The sequence below is a fragment of the Embiotoca jacksoni genome, unplaced genomic scaffold (assembly GCF_022577435.1).
Source record: "Embiotoca jacksoni isolate LCO1_2020_lvr unplaced genomic scaffold, fEmbJac1.0.p SCAF_64, whole genome shotgun sequence".
NCBI classification, from domain to species: Eukaryota; Metazoa; Chordata; class Actinopteri; family Embiotocidae; genus Embiotoca; species Embiotoca jacksoni.
Genome location: NW_027185419.1, coordinates 364,665 through 376,987, shown reverse-complemented (window position 1 = coordinate 376,987; position 12,323 = coordinate 364,665). Strand labels below are relative to the sequence as shown.

At 41.6% G+C, this 12,323-nt stretch overlaps 1 protein-coding gene across 2 annotated transcripts in view; it reads left to right on the top strand.

Annotated features, from left to right (window-relative positions):
* Window positions 1-11,293, top strand: part of iqgap1 (IQ motif containing GTPase activating protein 1) — a 44,301-nt gene extending 33,008 nt beyond the window's left edge. For both annotated transcript variants that reach the window (XM_069175126.1, XM_069175125.1), the window contains exons 20-37: window positions 48-131; window positions 230-301; window positions 596-665; window positions 757-1,121; window positions 1,563-1,726; window positions 1,812-2,036; window positions 2,516-2,656; window positions 2,762-2,846; window positions 3,956-4,188; window positions 4,306-4,438; window positions 5,022-5,124; window positions 5,549-5,684; window positions 5,791-5,878; window positions 6,874-7,083; window positions 7,184-7,350; window positions 8,449-8,571; window positions 8,787-8,895; window positions 9,684-11,293. In XM_069175126.1, the coding sequence (XP_069031227.1) occupies window positions 48-131; window positions 230-301; window positions 596-665; window positions 757-1,121; window positions 1,563-1,726; window positions 1,812-2,036; window positions 2,516-2,656; window positions 2,762-2,846; window positions 3,956-4,188; window positions 4,306-4,438; window positions 5,022-5,124; window positions 5,549-5,684; window positions 5,791-5,878; window positions 6,874-7,083; window positions 7,184-7,350; window positions 8,449-8,571; window positions 8,787-8,895; window positions 9,684-9,797 (2,622 nt within the window). In that variant the 3' untranslated portion in view covers window positions 9,798-11,293. The remainder of the gene's footprint in view (window positions 1-47; window positions 132-229; window positions 302-595; window positions 666-756; window positions 1,122-1,562; window positions 1,727-1,811; window positions 2,037-2,515; window positions 2,657-2,761; window positions 2,847-3,955; window positions 4,189-4,305; window positions 4,439-5,021; window positions 5,125-5,548; window positions 5,685-5,790; window positions 5,879-6,873; window positions 7,084-7,183; window positions 7,351-8,448; window positions 8,572-8,786; window positions 8,896-9,683) is intronic.
* Window positions 11,294-12,323: the final 1,030 nt, after the last annotated feature.

Below are 12,323 nucleotides of genomic sequence, written 5' to 3'. Positions count from 1 at the left end.
TATTATAATTATGTCTTGCTGATCAAACATGTTTGTTTTTTTCTCAGGCCCACTGGAAAGGCTACAAACAGAGGAAGAAGTTCAAAGACCGTAAGCAGTTCCTGGGCGATCACAGCAAAGAAGCCGTCAAGGTAAAAGTTTTGAAAGCAGTCCCAGTAATCTGTGATATTTATCAGTGGTGTAAAAAATACAGGTTTTTGAAAAGGGATTTGCTTTTGTTCCGTCTCAGATCCAGTCCATGGTTCGGATGCATCAAGCTCGTAAGAAGTACAAGGATCGCCTAAAGTACTTCAAAGATCACGTGAGTTGTTTGTTGCCTAAAAACCCTGACGAGTACAATTAGCTGATTCTGGACAGTTAACAAACAACCCGGAGAAGGAATCGCATTTTATTTAATGAAAGCTTTAAATCATGTTACCGGGACATAAATCTCCTTCTTGACATTTACCCAGCGTCCTGTGGGGTTTGAGGGACGTCTCATTTAACACTTTGACATATGAAAGTCATTTCCTTTCCTTCTCTCTGGGGATTCCTTCGTTTGTTTTCGAGTTGCTATCGATCAGCAGAGTGATTGGTGTTTATTTTACGCTCACAGATCAATGAGGTGGTGAAGATTCAGGCTTTCATTAGAGCCAACAAGGCCCGCGACGACTACAAGACGCTGAGTAAGTAGGACCCCGGACGGCGGATTTGAACGAAGTTATCGGTGTCCCGATGTCTCGTTTTGACGAATTTCCTCCCGATCGTTCCCGACAGTCAACGCCGAAGACCCTCCGATGGCGGTGGTGCGGAAGTTCGTCCACCTGCTGGACCACAGCGACCAGGACTTCCAGGAGGAGCTGGAGCTGATGCGGCTCCGCGAGGAGGTGGTCACCAACATCCGCTCCAACCAGCAGCTGGAGAACGACCTGAACCTGATGGACATCAAGATCGGCCTGCTGGTGAAGAACAAGATCACCCTGCAGGACGTGGTGTCGCACAGCAAGAAGCTTACCAAGAAGAACAAGAGCCAGCTGTCCGACATGATGATGATGAACAAGCAGCGGGGCGGCCTGAAGGCTCTCAGCAAGGAGAAGAGGCTCAAACTGGAAGCTTATCAGTACCTGTTTTACCTGTTACAGGTAAACCAGTACAGCACAGCGTCGCTCTTTGATTCAGGGGTCGACCGATCCAGCCTCAATCGTTGACTGTATATAAAAGTGTTCGCAGCGTTCAGGTCTGAAAAGTGAAGCCGATGAGGAAGTGCCCTAAGCTGCAATACCAGCGAATTCCACTAGAGGTCGGCTCCAAAAAGCCTCAGGCTCCATAGACTCCCATCCAACTTCTCTCATCAAATCCAAAGTGAATAAAATGTGTCCATCAGTTACCTCGGTGTTGTTAGCTAAAGTCACTCCTTCTTAGTTTTCTGGAGGTCCATCTGAAAATAATCCCTCATTCATTAGAAAAGAAGATTCAAAAAGATTGAATAATAGCCAATGATCGGTCGATCTCTACGTTGATTGCTTTATATCTGTGTTTTTAATGAAGAACAAAAATCTGAATATCCTCTTCCTTTTTTGTAGACCAACCCCACATATCTCGCCAAGCTGATCTTTCAAATGCCGCAGAATAAATCCACAAAGTTCATGGACTCTGTGATCTTCACGCTGTACAACTACGCCTCCAACCAGAGGGAGGAGTACCTGCTGCTGAAGCTCTTCAAAACCGCCCTGCAGGAGGAGATCAAGTGAGAGCTCGCTGAAATTCAAACGTAATAACGCAATTTTTTGAGATCCCGCCCGAACGTCGCCTCTCGCACGCTGCGTCCGCAGGTCGAAGGTGGACCAGATGAAGGAGATCGTCACGGGCAACCCGACCGTCATCAAGATGGTGGTGAGTTTCCACAGAGGAGCGCGGGGCCAGAACGCCCTGCGGCAGATCCTGGCTCCGGTCGTCAAGGAGATCATGGACGACAAAACGCTAAACATCAAGACCGACCCGGTGGACATCTACAAGAGCTGGGTGAACCAGATGGAGACGCAGACCGGGGAGGCCAGGTGAGCCATAATAACTTCTTTTTAAGCACCATTTTTATTATATCGTTCAAGTTAAATAATAATATTTTGTTAATATAATTCGATATTTTTACAAATTTGACAGGGAACAGTCCTGATTAATTAACAGAAAAGTCATTTAAAAAAAAAAAAAAAAAAAAAATCAGCTAATTGGAACACTCGGACAAAACTTTAAACAAGGAAACACACAAAACACATAATCTTTTATTAAGATATCAAATCTAAAAACCCGATTCAGTCACTTAATCTTGAATTTATGGATTAATTCAACTGTATCAAGTCTTTTCGCTACAATTCGGATCACACGTCGTTTTGTTGTGTCCTGATTTTCTTGCCTTCTGTTATTATTGTTTTTTTTCTGACACTAGACACCAGTAGATTCCCATCAGCACTTGACGGTAACAACATTTTTTCGGTCTCTCTTTGTTTTGTTTTTTCCTCCCCTGCGCCGTCGTCAACAGCAAGCTGCCGTACGACGTCACTCCGGAGCAGGCGATGTCCCACGAGGAGGTGAGGACGCGACTGGAGGCCTCCATCAAGAACATGAAGACCATCACCGACAAATTCCTGTCGGCTATCGTGGTCTCGGTGGATAAAATCCCGTACGTTTCCTACTCCTCCTCCCCCCCTCCATCATCGACTCCATCCGATGCGTGGATCGCATTTTTACAAACTGGACTGTCTGTGTTTGTGTTTTTGTCCGTCAGATACGGGATGAGGTTCATCTCCAAGGTGCTGAAGGACACCCTCCACGAGAAGTTCCCGGATTCTACGGAAGACGAGCTGCTCAAGGTTTGTGTCTGAAATTTCCAAGGTTAAAATGTCGCTCCTCTGTCTTTTTAAAGGGTCAGTTCATATACATCGCACAGAATATTTATCGATGCCCAGTTCTCACGTAACCCAGTGGTTTCAATTCATTTTGATTATTTGTATATAAAAAGGGGCGTAGCCTTAAAACTGCAATACCACCGAGTGCCACTAGAGGTCAATTCCAAAAATCTCCAGCTCCATAGACTCCCATTCAACTTCAATCATTAAATACAAAGTCAATAAACATTTTCCACAAGTTATCTCGGTGTTGTTAGCTAAAGTCACTCCATCTTATTAGTTTTCTGGAGGTCCATCTGAAAATGATCCCGTCGTTAATTAGATATTAGGGCCTCAAAAAGACCTGTTTTTGGGGAGGCGTGTCTGTTTGATTGACAGGCCTGTGTTGCTGACAGGCTGGTGGGCGGGGACGTAGTATTGGCTACATCCTTCTCCGGAGAGATAGACACGTTGGTGTAGAAGGAAATACTGTGGTTGAACTGACCCTTTAATTCTGGCGTTTCTTCTCTTTCCCTCCTCATCTAACTGCTTTTTACTGACAACCTTCATCGTTTGTTCCACATTTCTTTCCCGTTTTGTTTTTTTTCTTTCCTTTTGTGTCGCTCTTCTCTTTCCGCCTTCTCATCAACCGGCTCCAGCGTCTCTTTTCCGAGTTTCGGGTTTTCCTCCTTCTGTCTTGTCTTCTGACATCAAGGTGAGCCACGCCGCTCCTCCTCCTCCTTCTCCTCCTCCTCTTCCTCTTCCTCCTCCTCCTCCGGACACTTTCGTGAGCTTTCCCGCATCTTTGCAGTCGCACTCAACAAACCGTTGACTCTCCTTATTTTACTCATGATTTATCTAAATGGTTCTAAAATAGTCTCTCAAAAATGAAAACATTTCCTTCTGAAAATTAAATTGATCACAGGCATTAGAAACATTTTAAATAATTCAAATCACAGCGATGAATGTATTTGGCTTAATATTTGCCAATTTAAAGAGCATTTATATGCTAATAAAGGGAAATAAACCCTTGAACTGACGCCACATCTTCTGATCATTTGAAGCATTTTATTTTTTATTTTTTTACGTTTCAGATCGTGGGGAACCTTTTGTACTACCGCTACATGAACCCGGCCATCGTGGCGCCCGACGCCTTCGACATCATCGAGGTGTCCGCCGGCGGTCAGCTGAGCACCGAGCAGCGCCGAAACCTGGGCTCCGTCGCCAAGATGCTGCAGCACGCCGCCTCCAACAAGATGTTCCTGGGAGACAACGCCCACTTGAACCCCATCAACGAGTACCTGAGCACCTCCTACCAGAAGTTCAGGTCCGACATCTTCACGTTGACGCCTCTTATTTCTTCTCCTCGCATTGTCTTTGTCCTTAAAGGCTCTTTGTTTTTTGTTTTCTTGGCTAACTTTATCCCTCCGTCTTCCAATCGCAGGCGCTTCTTCCTGGCAGCGTGCGACGTCCCCTCGCTGGAAGATAAGTTCAACGTGGATCAGTACTCGGACTTGGTCACGGTCACCAAACCGGTCATCTACATCTCCATCGGTGAGATGATCAACACTCACACGGTGAGTTTGGATCACCTCCCGTTATCGTTTGGAACTTTCTTTCTATTTTTTTTACGCTAAATATGAAGCCGGAGATATACTTGCGAGCGGTGGATCTGATTCGAGCTGAATGGAAACACAACAATACTACATCCCGCCCACCGATAGTGGAAAACTGACTGCACCACGGGCCTGTCAATCAAACGGACACATCTTTTTGAATCTTCTTTTCTCATGAATGAGGGATTATTTTCAGATGGACCTCCAGAAAACTAATAAGAAGGAGTGACTTTAGCTAACAACACCGAGATAACTGATGGACACATTTTATTCACTTTGGATTTGATGAGAGAAGTTGAATGGGAGTCTATGGAGCCGGAGGCTTTTTGGAGCCGACCTCTAGTGGCACTCAGTAGTATTGCAGCTCAAGGCACTTCAGCATCGGCCTCATTTTTCAGACCCGTAAGCTACGAACACTTTCATATACCGTTCACGACACATGGTTAAAAAACAAGTAGTATCTCCGGCCTCAAGTGTTTTTTGAGAGTTTTTATCTTCTACAGTTTGACTAACTAAGAGATTTGGTACTTTTTTTTCTCATTAGCTGCTGCTGGACCATCAGGACGCCATCGCTCCAGAGCACAACGACCCCATCCACGAGCTGCTCGAGGACCTGGGCGAGGTTCCCACCGTGGAGTCCCTCATTGGTGAGCGGAGGCGGAGGACGACTTTGTAGTAACAAGAAGATGAGATTTACAAAAATATAAAATCAAAGAAGCAGGATTAGATTATGGCTTTTTGTTTTGTTTTCAGAGCATTTTTTAAATTTTTTTATTATTCAGTTATGCTTGTCAGTACACGCCCCCCAAAAACAGGTCTTTTTGAATCTTCTTTTCTAATGAATGAGGGATTATTTTCAGTTGCACCTCCAGAAAACTAATAAGAAGGAGTGACTTAAGCTAAAAACACCGAGATAACTGATGGAACAACTGTATTGACTGAGAATTTCATGAGAAGTTGAATGGGAGTCTATGAATTTTTGAAAAAGCCTGACATTTTTAATTCCGCGTAAATGTCTTGACCTTAAATCAAGTTATTTACAGGAACTACTCTTGTGTTGTACGATCTCAGGTGAAAATCCTCTCCCCGCCGACGACCCCAACAAAGAGCTGATGGGGAAGACCGAGGTGTCGCTCACGCTCGCCAACAAATTTGACGTGCCCGGCGAGGCCAACGTCGAGATGGACGCCAAGACGCTCCTGCTCAAGTGAGTTCGTACTTGTCGACGCGACGCCGACAAACTCGAGCACTGATTGGTTTGTTTCTTTTGGTTTCTTACGTCTCTCTCTCTGTTTCTTTGTGTGTCCTTCCAGCACCAAGAGGCTCATCGTGGATGTGATCCGGTTCCAGCCCGGCGAAACGCTGACCGAGATCCTGGATTCGACCGCCAGTCCAGAACAGGTCGGTGGAAAAGAAACAGCAACTCTTTCAGTCGCAATAATTCATTGAAATTTAACCCAATATTGTAATTAATGCATTTTACTTTGTGTTACTTGGTTTTACTTTGTGTCTATGTTGTTTATATTTAGTTGTTGGAAAAGTCTTATTTTGTCTAAATCTTATCTTAATCTTAACTTGATCTTATTTGATCTTATTTTAAGTTTAGCTTAGCCTTAGCTTTAGCTTCAGCTTAGCTTTATCTTTATCATTATCTTACCTTTGTCTTTATCTTTATCTTTATCTCAGCATTAGTTATATCTTATCTTTAGCTTGTCTATATCTTAATATTTGTGAGAGTTTGCAATTTTGTCTCCGCAGTAAAAGGTTCTCAACAGAAACTCCGCTGAAAGAAACACGGCACAAATTAAGCCTTTTCCAAACAAAACCTGCTTTATCAGCAAAAAAAACCTATTTTACATAACATTCAGTACACTGCTGATGCCGTGGACCCATGGTCCAAAAAAACCCAACCCTAAACAGACTGTGTTTATGTTCTGAACATTAATCATTTGAAGCAGTAATTACTGTCAACAAACCAGAATCTCATCAGAAGATTTGTACCTGCATGAAGCAATTTTTCTTTTTTACCCTGAGTGGAAAACTACTGAATCGTCTTACGACATAAAACAGGAAGTCGCTTTTCAAACCTGCCCAAAGACAAACTTTATTTTGTAAGTACTACTAAAAGTGGTGATTACTGCAGCAACTCAGTTTATGGTAAAGTATATAATAACACTACTGCTGTTTATTTACAGCAGAATGCACCAAATTAACGTATAAGAAATAATATTTATACACTGGAGCCAAACCAATTTAAAACGGACATTAAACTTTCACTTTGAAATTTTAAAGGCTGGAAAAGGTTATTTGGTCTGTCGATACAACTAAAGACTTTACGTTCAGTTCTATTCGAGCTCTTATCGTTGACGCGTGTCGGTGACCTGCTGCGTTTCCAGGAAGCGGAGTACCAGCGCGCCATGCAGCGGCGGGCCATCAGGGACGCCAAGACTCCCGAGAAGATGAAGCAGGTGAAGCCGGTGGTGGACGACAGCCTCACCCTGCAGGGCAAGAAGGACAAGATCAAGAGCAACCTGCAGAGGCTGGCGGAGCTGGGCAAGGTGCACCCGGAGAACCGCTACCAGGACCTCATCAACGACATCTCCAAGGTAAACCCGACGAAAACGGATAAACGCTCGGAGGGTCGGACGGTTGAAAGAAAACGGGTTTCCGTCAGGTGTTGAGTTTGTTTTGCGTGTCGTCTTACAGGACATCAGGAATCAGAGGCGGTATCGGCAGCGTCGGAAAGCCGAGCTGGTGAAGCTCCAGCAGACCAACACCGGCCTGAACTCCAAGACCGCTTTCTACAACGTGCAGATCGACTCGTACAACCAGTACATCAAGACCTGCATGGACAACCTGGCCAGCAAGGGCAAGTGAGTGAGCTCCGAGTCCCCGAAACCTCCCGCAGAGTCGTGTAACGGCGCTGTTTGTTCCACGTCATACCGGTATAATTCTTAATATGACGTCATACCGTTACGCAGCGAAATCGTAGGACTTACATTTATCCAGCATCAAGCACGGCCGCCTGTATTCTTCAGTTAAATCGAGTTAAATCGATGGATTCATTGTGCGGACTAAAAGGTAAATGATTCAGTTTGACACGTTACTGTAAGTGAAAATAAAAGTTCAACGAAAGCCAATAATTAGTTTATTAATGGATAAACGTCGGCGTTGAACTTCAGAAAATCAGACCGAAACATCGTCGAATCTGCCGACAGTGCAGTAAAATAAACTTCTGTATTTTGCAAGCGTCAACCAGCAATGATGTCACCCCATTAACTTTGTGAACGGCCGATGTGAAGCCTCGAGCTTAAATTTTTGTCCGGCGCCATCTTTGCTAGTTCGGCGTGGTTTTGGAGCAGGAAGTGACCATATTTGGACGAGCTGGGGGGGAGGAGCCAGCGGTGGATCTGACTCAATCTGATTGGAAACCCGATATCGTTATTGCAAAAAACATTATTATTAACATTATTTTAGATCCATAATCGCCCAACTTAAATTGACCTATCTCAGATTTTATTTGTTTATTTGGCACCAATCTAGTGAAAAATTTGGATAATTGTCTTTTTATTTTGGACCTGTAATCTGGGCCTGTGTTACTCCTGGAGGGCTGAATGCTGCTGTCTGATCTGAATCAATAATTTCCTCTTCTGACTCACATGTTTGTGAGTCAGAAGAGGAAATTATTCCGTGTTATCAGACCACACGTACACACACACACACGTACACACACACACACACACACACACACACATGCATCTGTTTCACATCGAGCTGATGATTCACCATATTCATCTAAAGAAGAAAAAGCTACTCTATATGCACCAAAGATTAAAAATATTCTTTATGTTTTCCCGCTGATTCTTTTCCAAACAGGTATTTGTGAGAATAATGCAGTCGAGGAACCTTTAAAACCTTTAATGTTGCGTTTATCTTGTATTGTACACACGTCTGTCTCTTTCTGTCCTCAGAGTGTCCAAGAAACCCGGCGACAACAAGACCAAGAAGAGCAAGCAGGTTTCCCAGAAGTACACGGCGTCCCGGCTGCAAGAGAAGGGCGTCCTGATCGCCATCGAGGACCTGCAGCCCAACCAGTGAGTGCTCGTCTTTTCTTTAAAGTTTAAGATGTAGAAAAAAATTATATTCTGGAAAAACTTGATTCAAAATGGCTGTTGTTACAAAATTAAACACAATTACAGCTTTTTTTTTTTTTATCAAAATGTGTGTATTTCATTTCATCTTGAACTTTGACCCCGGTCACTCTTTCGATCTGTTTTCACTCTTTTTTTTTTTTTTTTTCTCGTCGCAGGTTCAAGAACGCGATCTTTGAGATTTCTCCGTCGGAGTCCGTCGGCGTGTTCGAGGTGAAGGCCAAGTTCATGGGCGTTCACTTGGAGACGTTACAGTTAGAATATCAGGTATTCTTCCCGTTTCATACAACAATATCCCGTCAAGTTTTTTTCATTTTTTTGTTCCCGATCCGACTCCTTTAATACGGAGTATCTTCAGGTTAATTAAAATTATTACAATCAATCCAATCTATCGAATTGAAAACTGAAATGCATGAGGAAAAATATGACCTGCTCCTTCATGTATTTTTTTTTTCTTTTAACAAAATAAGTAATCAAACATAAATATCACTATAAGAAAATGTTCAAAATGACCTTAGCAACAGCTGAACTTTAACTTTCAGTCACTTTCAATAAAAATCACAATCACAGTCATCTTGGTGAACTCGTTGTATTTTATTGTTTTTTTTAGATACCGTAAATTAATTAGCAGCATCACAGACATAACAAGTGGCTGTCGATTTTTAAGATATTAAAACAGAAAAAAAGCACGCACACGCTGTTGAATCGAAGCTGTCGGGATACAAAACGTGTGCAAACGCTATCAATGTGTTCCTGTTCACATGAAAGAAGCTGGTTTGGGTGGAGCTCAGCTATGTGAATAAATGGTACTAAACACGAAGAGCTCGAAAAAGGTTGGAGACTCCTGTTTTTACACTGAGAGCAAAGAACAGAGTCACAATTTCATGTGTGGAAACATACTAGACCAAAAAAAAAAAAATGATGCAATTTAAAAAAAAAAAAAAAAAAATGCCTCAATCGGCTCCGCTCCAGATGTTTTGAGATCGTCTGAACGCATCCTGTTGTGAAACCGTCTGATCTTTCTGTTCTGGTTCTTTTTTCTTTTCTGTTTTCAGGATCTCCTGCAGCTGCAGTACGAAGGCGTGGCGGTGATGAAGCTGTTCGACCGCGCCACCATCAACGTCAACCTGCTCATCTTCCTGCTCAACAAGAAGTTCTACGGGAAGTAGAAGAAGAAAGAAAAAGAAAAAAGAAGGAGTGAAGGGCCAAAACACAAAAAAAGGACTCAAAACCCCCTCCAAGGGTCGCCTTAAAGCCCTGACCTGAACCCCTCCCCCACAACCCCCTGCTGTGCCTATGCAAAATTCATGTGCATTATTTTCCCCTACGTTTCACCACGTGCTTCATTTCCTGAATGGAACTTTCCATTTGTTGCGACTGTCCAAATTGTCTTGTAACTGCAGCTTAGTCACAGGTTTAAGATTTTTTTTTTGTTTTTTTGCTTTAAATATAATTATCTCGTGCATGGGCTTTGATTAATTATATATATATATATATATATAAAAAAGAAGAAAAAAGAAAAAGAATATCTATTATGTATAGATTGATTTTTTTTTTTTTTTGTTGGTCTTTCTTAGTTGTTCGGTTCCCCGCGCTCACCTGACTGATGACGGCCCGAGAAAAACGTCGATGCGAACGCGCCGTGTACTTTTCAGCGGGGCTGTAGTACATGACGCGGCGTTTTTCCGTTACTTCCTGAGACATGATTAGAAAAAAATCTGTGCGAAAACAAAACAAAAACAATTTGCACTCTTTCTTCTTCTCCATGATGTATTTTATTTTGAAAAACACTGTAGTTAAAGTATTTTTTTGCTCGTATTTTCCATTAACTTTGTTCCGTTTGTTTTTTTTTTCCTCTCTTTGATCTGGACTTGGCCCCGCCCACCTTTTAAAAGCCTCATGTTAACTTTTCTTTTATTTCATAACATCCGTGAAAAGAAAGAGTGGCGTCAGATTTGGTGTTGAATTTCAAAACAAAACGCCGTGCTCATATTGAGCTGTTGAACTCCAATCGTTACGTTTTATTTAAAGGATTTAAATTCGGTGTGTGACGGGTTGACGTTACATCGCTCAGATCGGCTCTAACGTGGCCCCGGAAACCTTTTTTTTTTTTTTCCTTTTTTTTATGTTCGTGACGACGCACTTGCAGCTCATCTCGTCAGCTGGAAGTCGGCTGAATTCCTGGAAATGATCTCGTTGGCTTTGTTTACCTTGTTTGTCTGTTTATCTGTAAGACAGAATTGAATCTGGAGGTTTAAAGCTGGTCGGAAAAAAAAAAAGATTTTTTTGTTTTGTTTTGTTTTGTCTAGTTGAAAATAACTTCAACTTTCCCTTATTTATATTTTATATGTCGTCAGTCTGCTTCATACTGTAGCTGTAAAAAACTCGAAGATGGATTCCCGGGAGTCGAGCTTTTTCTGAGGATGTGCAGTATTACAGTAACTCCAGCAGAGGGCGCCGTACACCACCGGTGCTCACACGCAAACAGGTCTGTGTTGGCAGAATTATTTCAAGAAGCCTAAAAAATTTTAGATTCCACGCACACACTTGCAATTGAACTAGATGTTAATTTTTCATGCAGAGCGGAGGAGACGACGCTCTCCACCTCGTTCAGTCGATGAAATGTACTTGGACCTGTTTTAGAATAAAGCTCTATACCGACGCAGCGCGCTTTTTCTTTTTTTTTTTCCTCATCTTAGAGGCATTTTTTTCCTCATGTATGAAAATACAGTTTCAGAGAAAACTCCAGAGTATTTCCATTTTTTTAAGGCTTGATATTTCAGCTACAGACACCAGAAGGAGAAATTTAACCCACAAAAACTAGTCGGTTTATAAAATGTGACGCAATGTCATATGTTTAACTAGAAAAGAAAGTATAAAGACATTATTGACGACCAAATATAATATTTTACACAATATAAACAGCCGTTCTGCTGCATAAAAAGTACTTTTACTTTTAAAAATGAAAGAATATTTGATAATACTTGTACTGTAAAGCGGACACATGCAGCCACAACACTGCACTGGAGTACAAATTTGAAGTATTTGTTTAATTTCCAGTTTAGTGCAACTTTATACTTCTACTCCATTAAATCTCAGAGGTAAATGTTTGACTTTTTGTACAGCTCTACATTTGTCTTGACTTTTCAAATTACAGTTTTTCATACCCTTCGTGTCCAGTAAAAACCCGTATATCTCCAAAATTTGGTCATTTTTGAATTTGAATGTTTAAGATAAATAAAAGTTTTAGATTTTCCTTAATGGGCTGAGAAAAATCTACTTGTTTTTAAAGCTAAATAAATATTTTAAAACCCTCTTGGATTCACTGGAAAGTTTTCTGAGTTTACGGATTTTTTTTAGAGATATGTGGTTATTACAGAACAGAAACACCATATGATGATTTTATAGGATATGATGCGTCACTGTAGATTAATACTTTATTGAGCCCGAGAGGGGAAATGATCATGTTACAGCAGCATGGGTTAAAATAGATTAAGAATCTTTTTTAAAAAGGCAAAAAAAAATACAGACTGAATACAATCTTATATTTTTACGATGTATATCTCATCATAATTAAAAAATAAAATAGTGCAACTTAAGTTAGGTTTTAAATGCAAATACTTTAACTTAAAGTGGAGTAATTTCACAGTGCAGTTTTAATACTTTTATTTAAATAAAAGAGCTGAATACTTCTT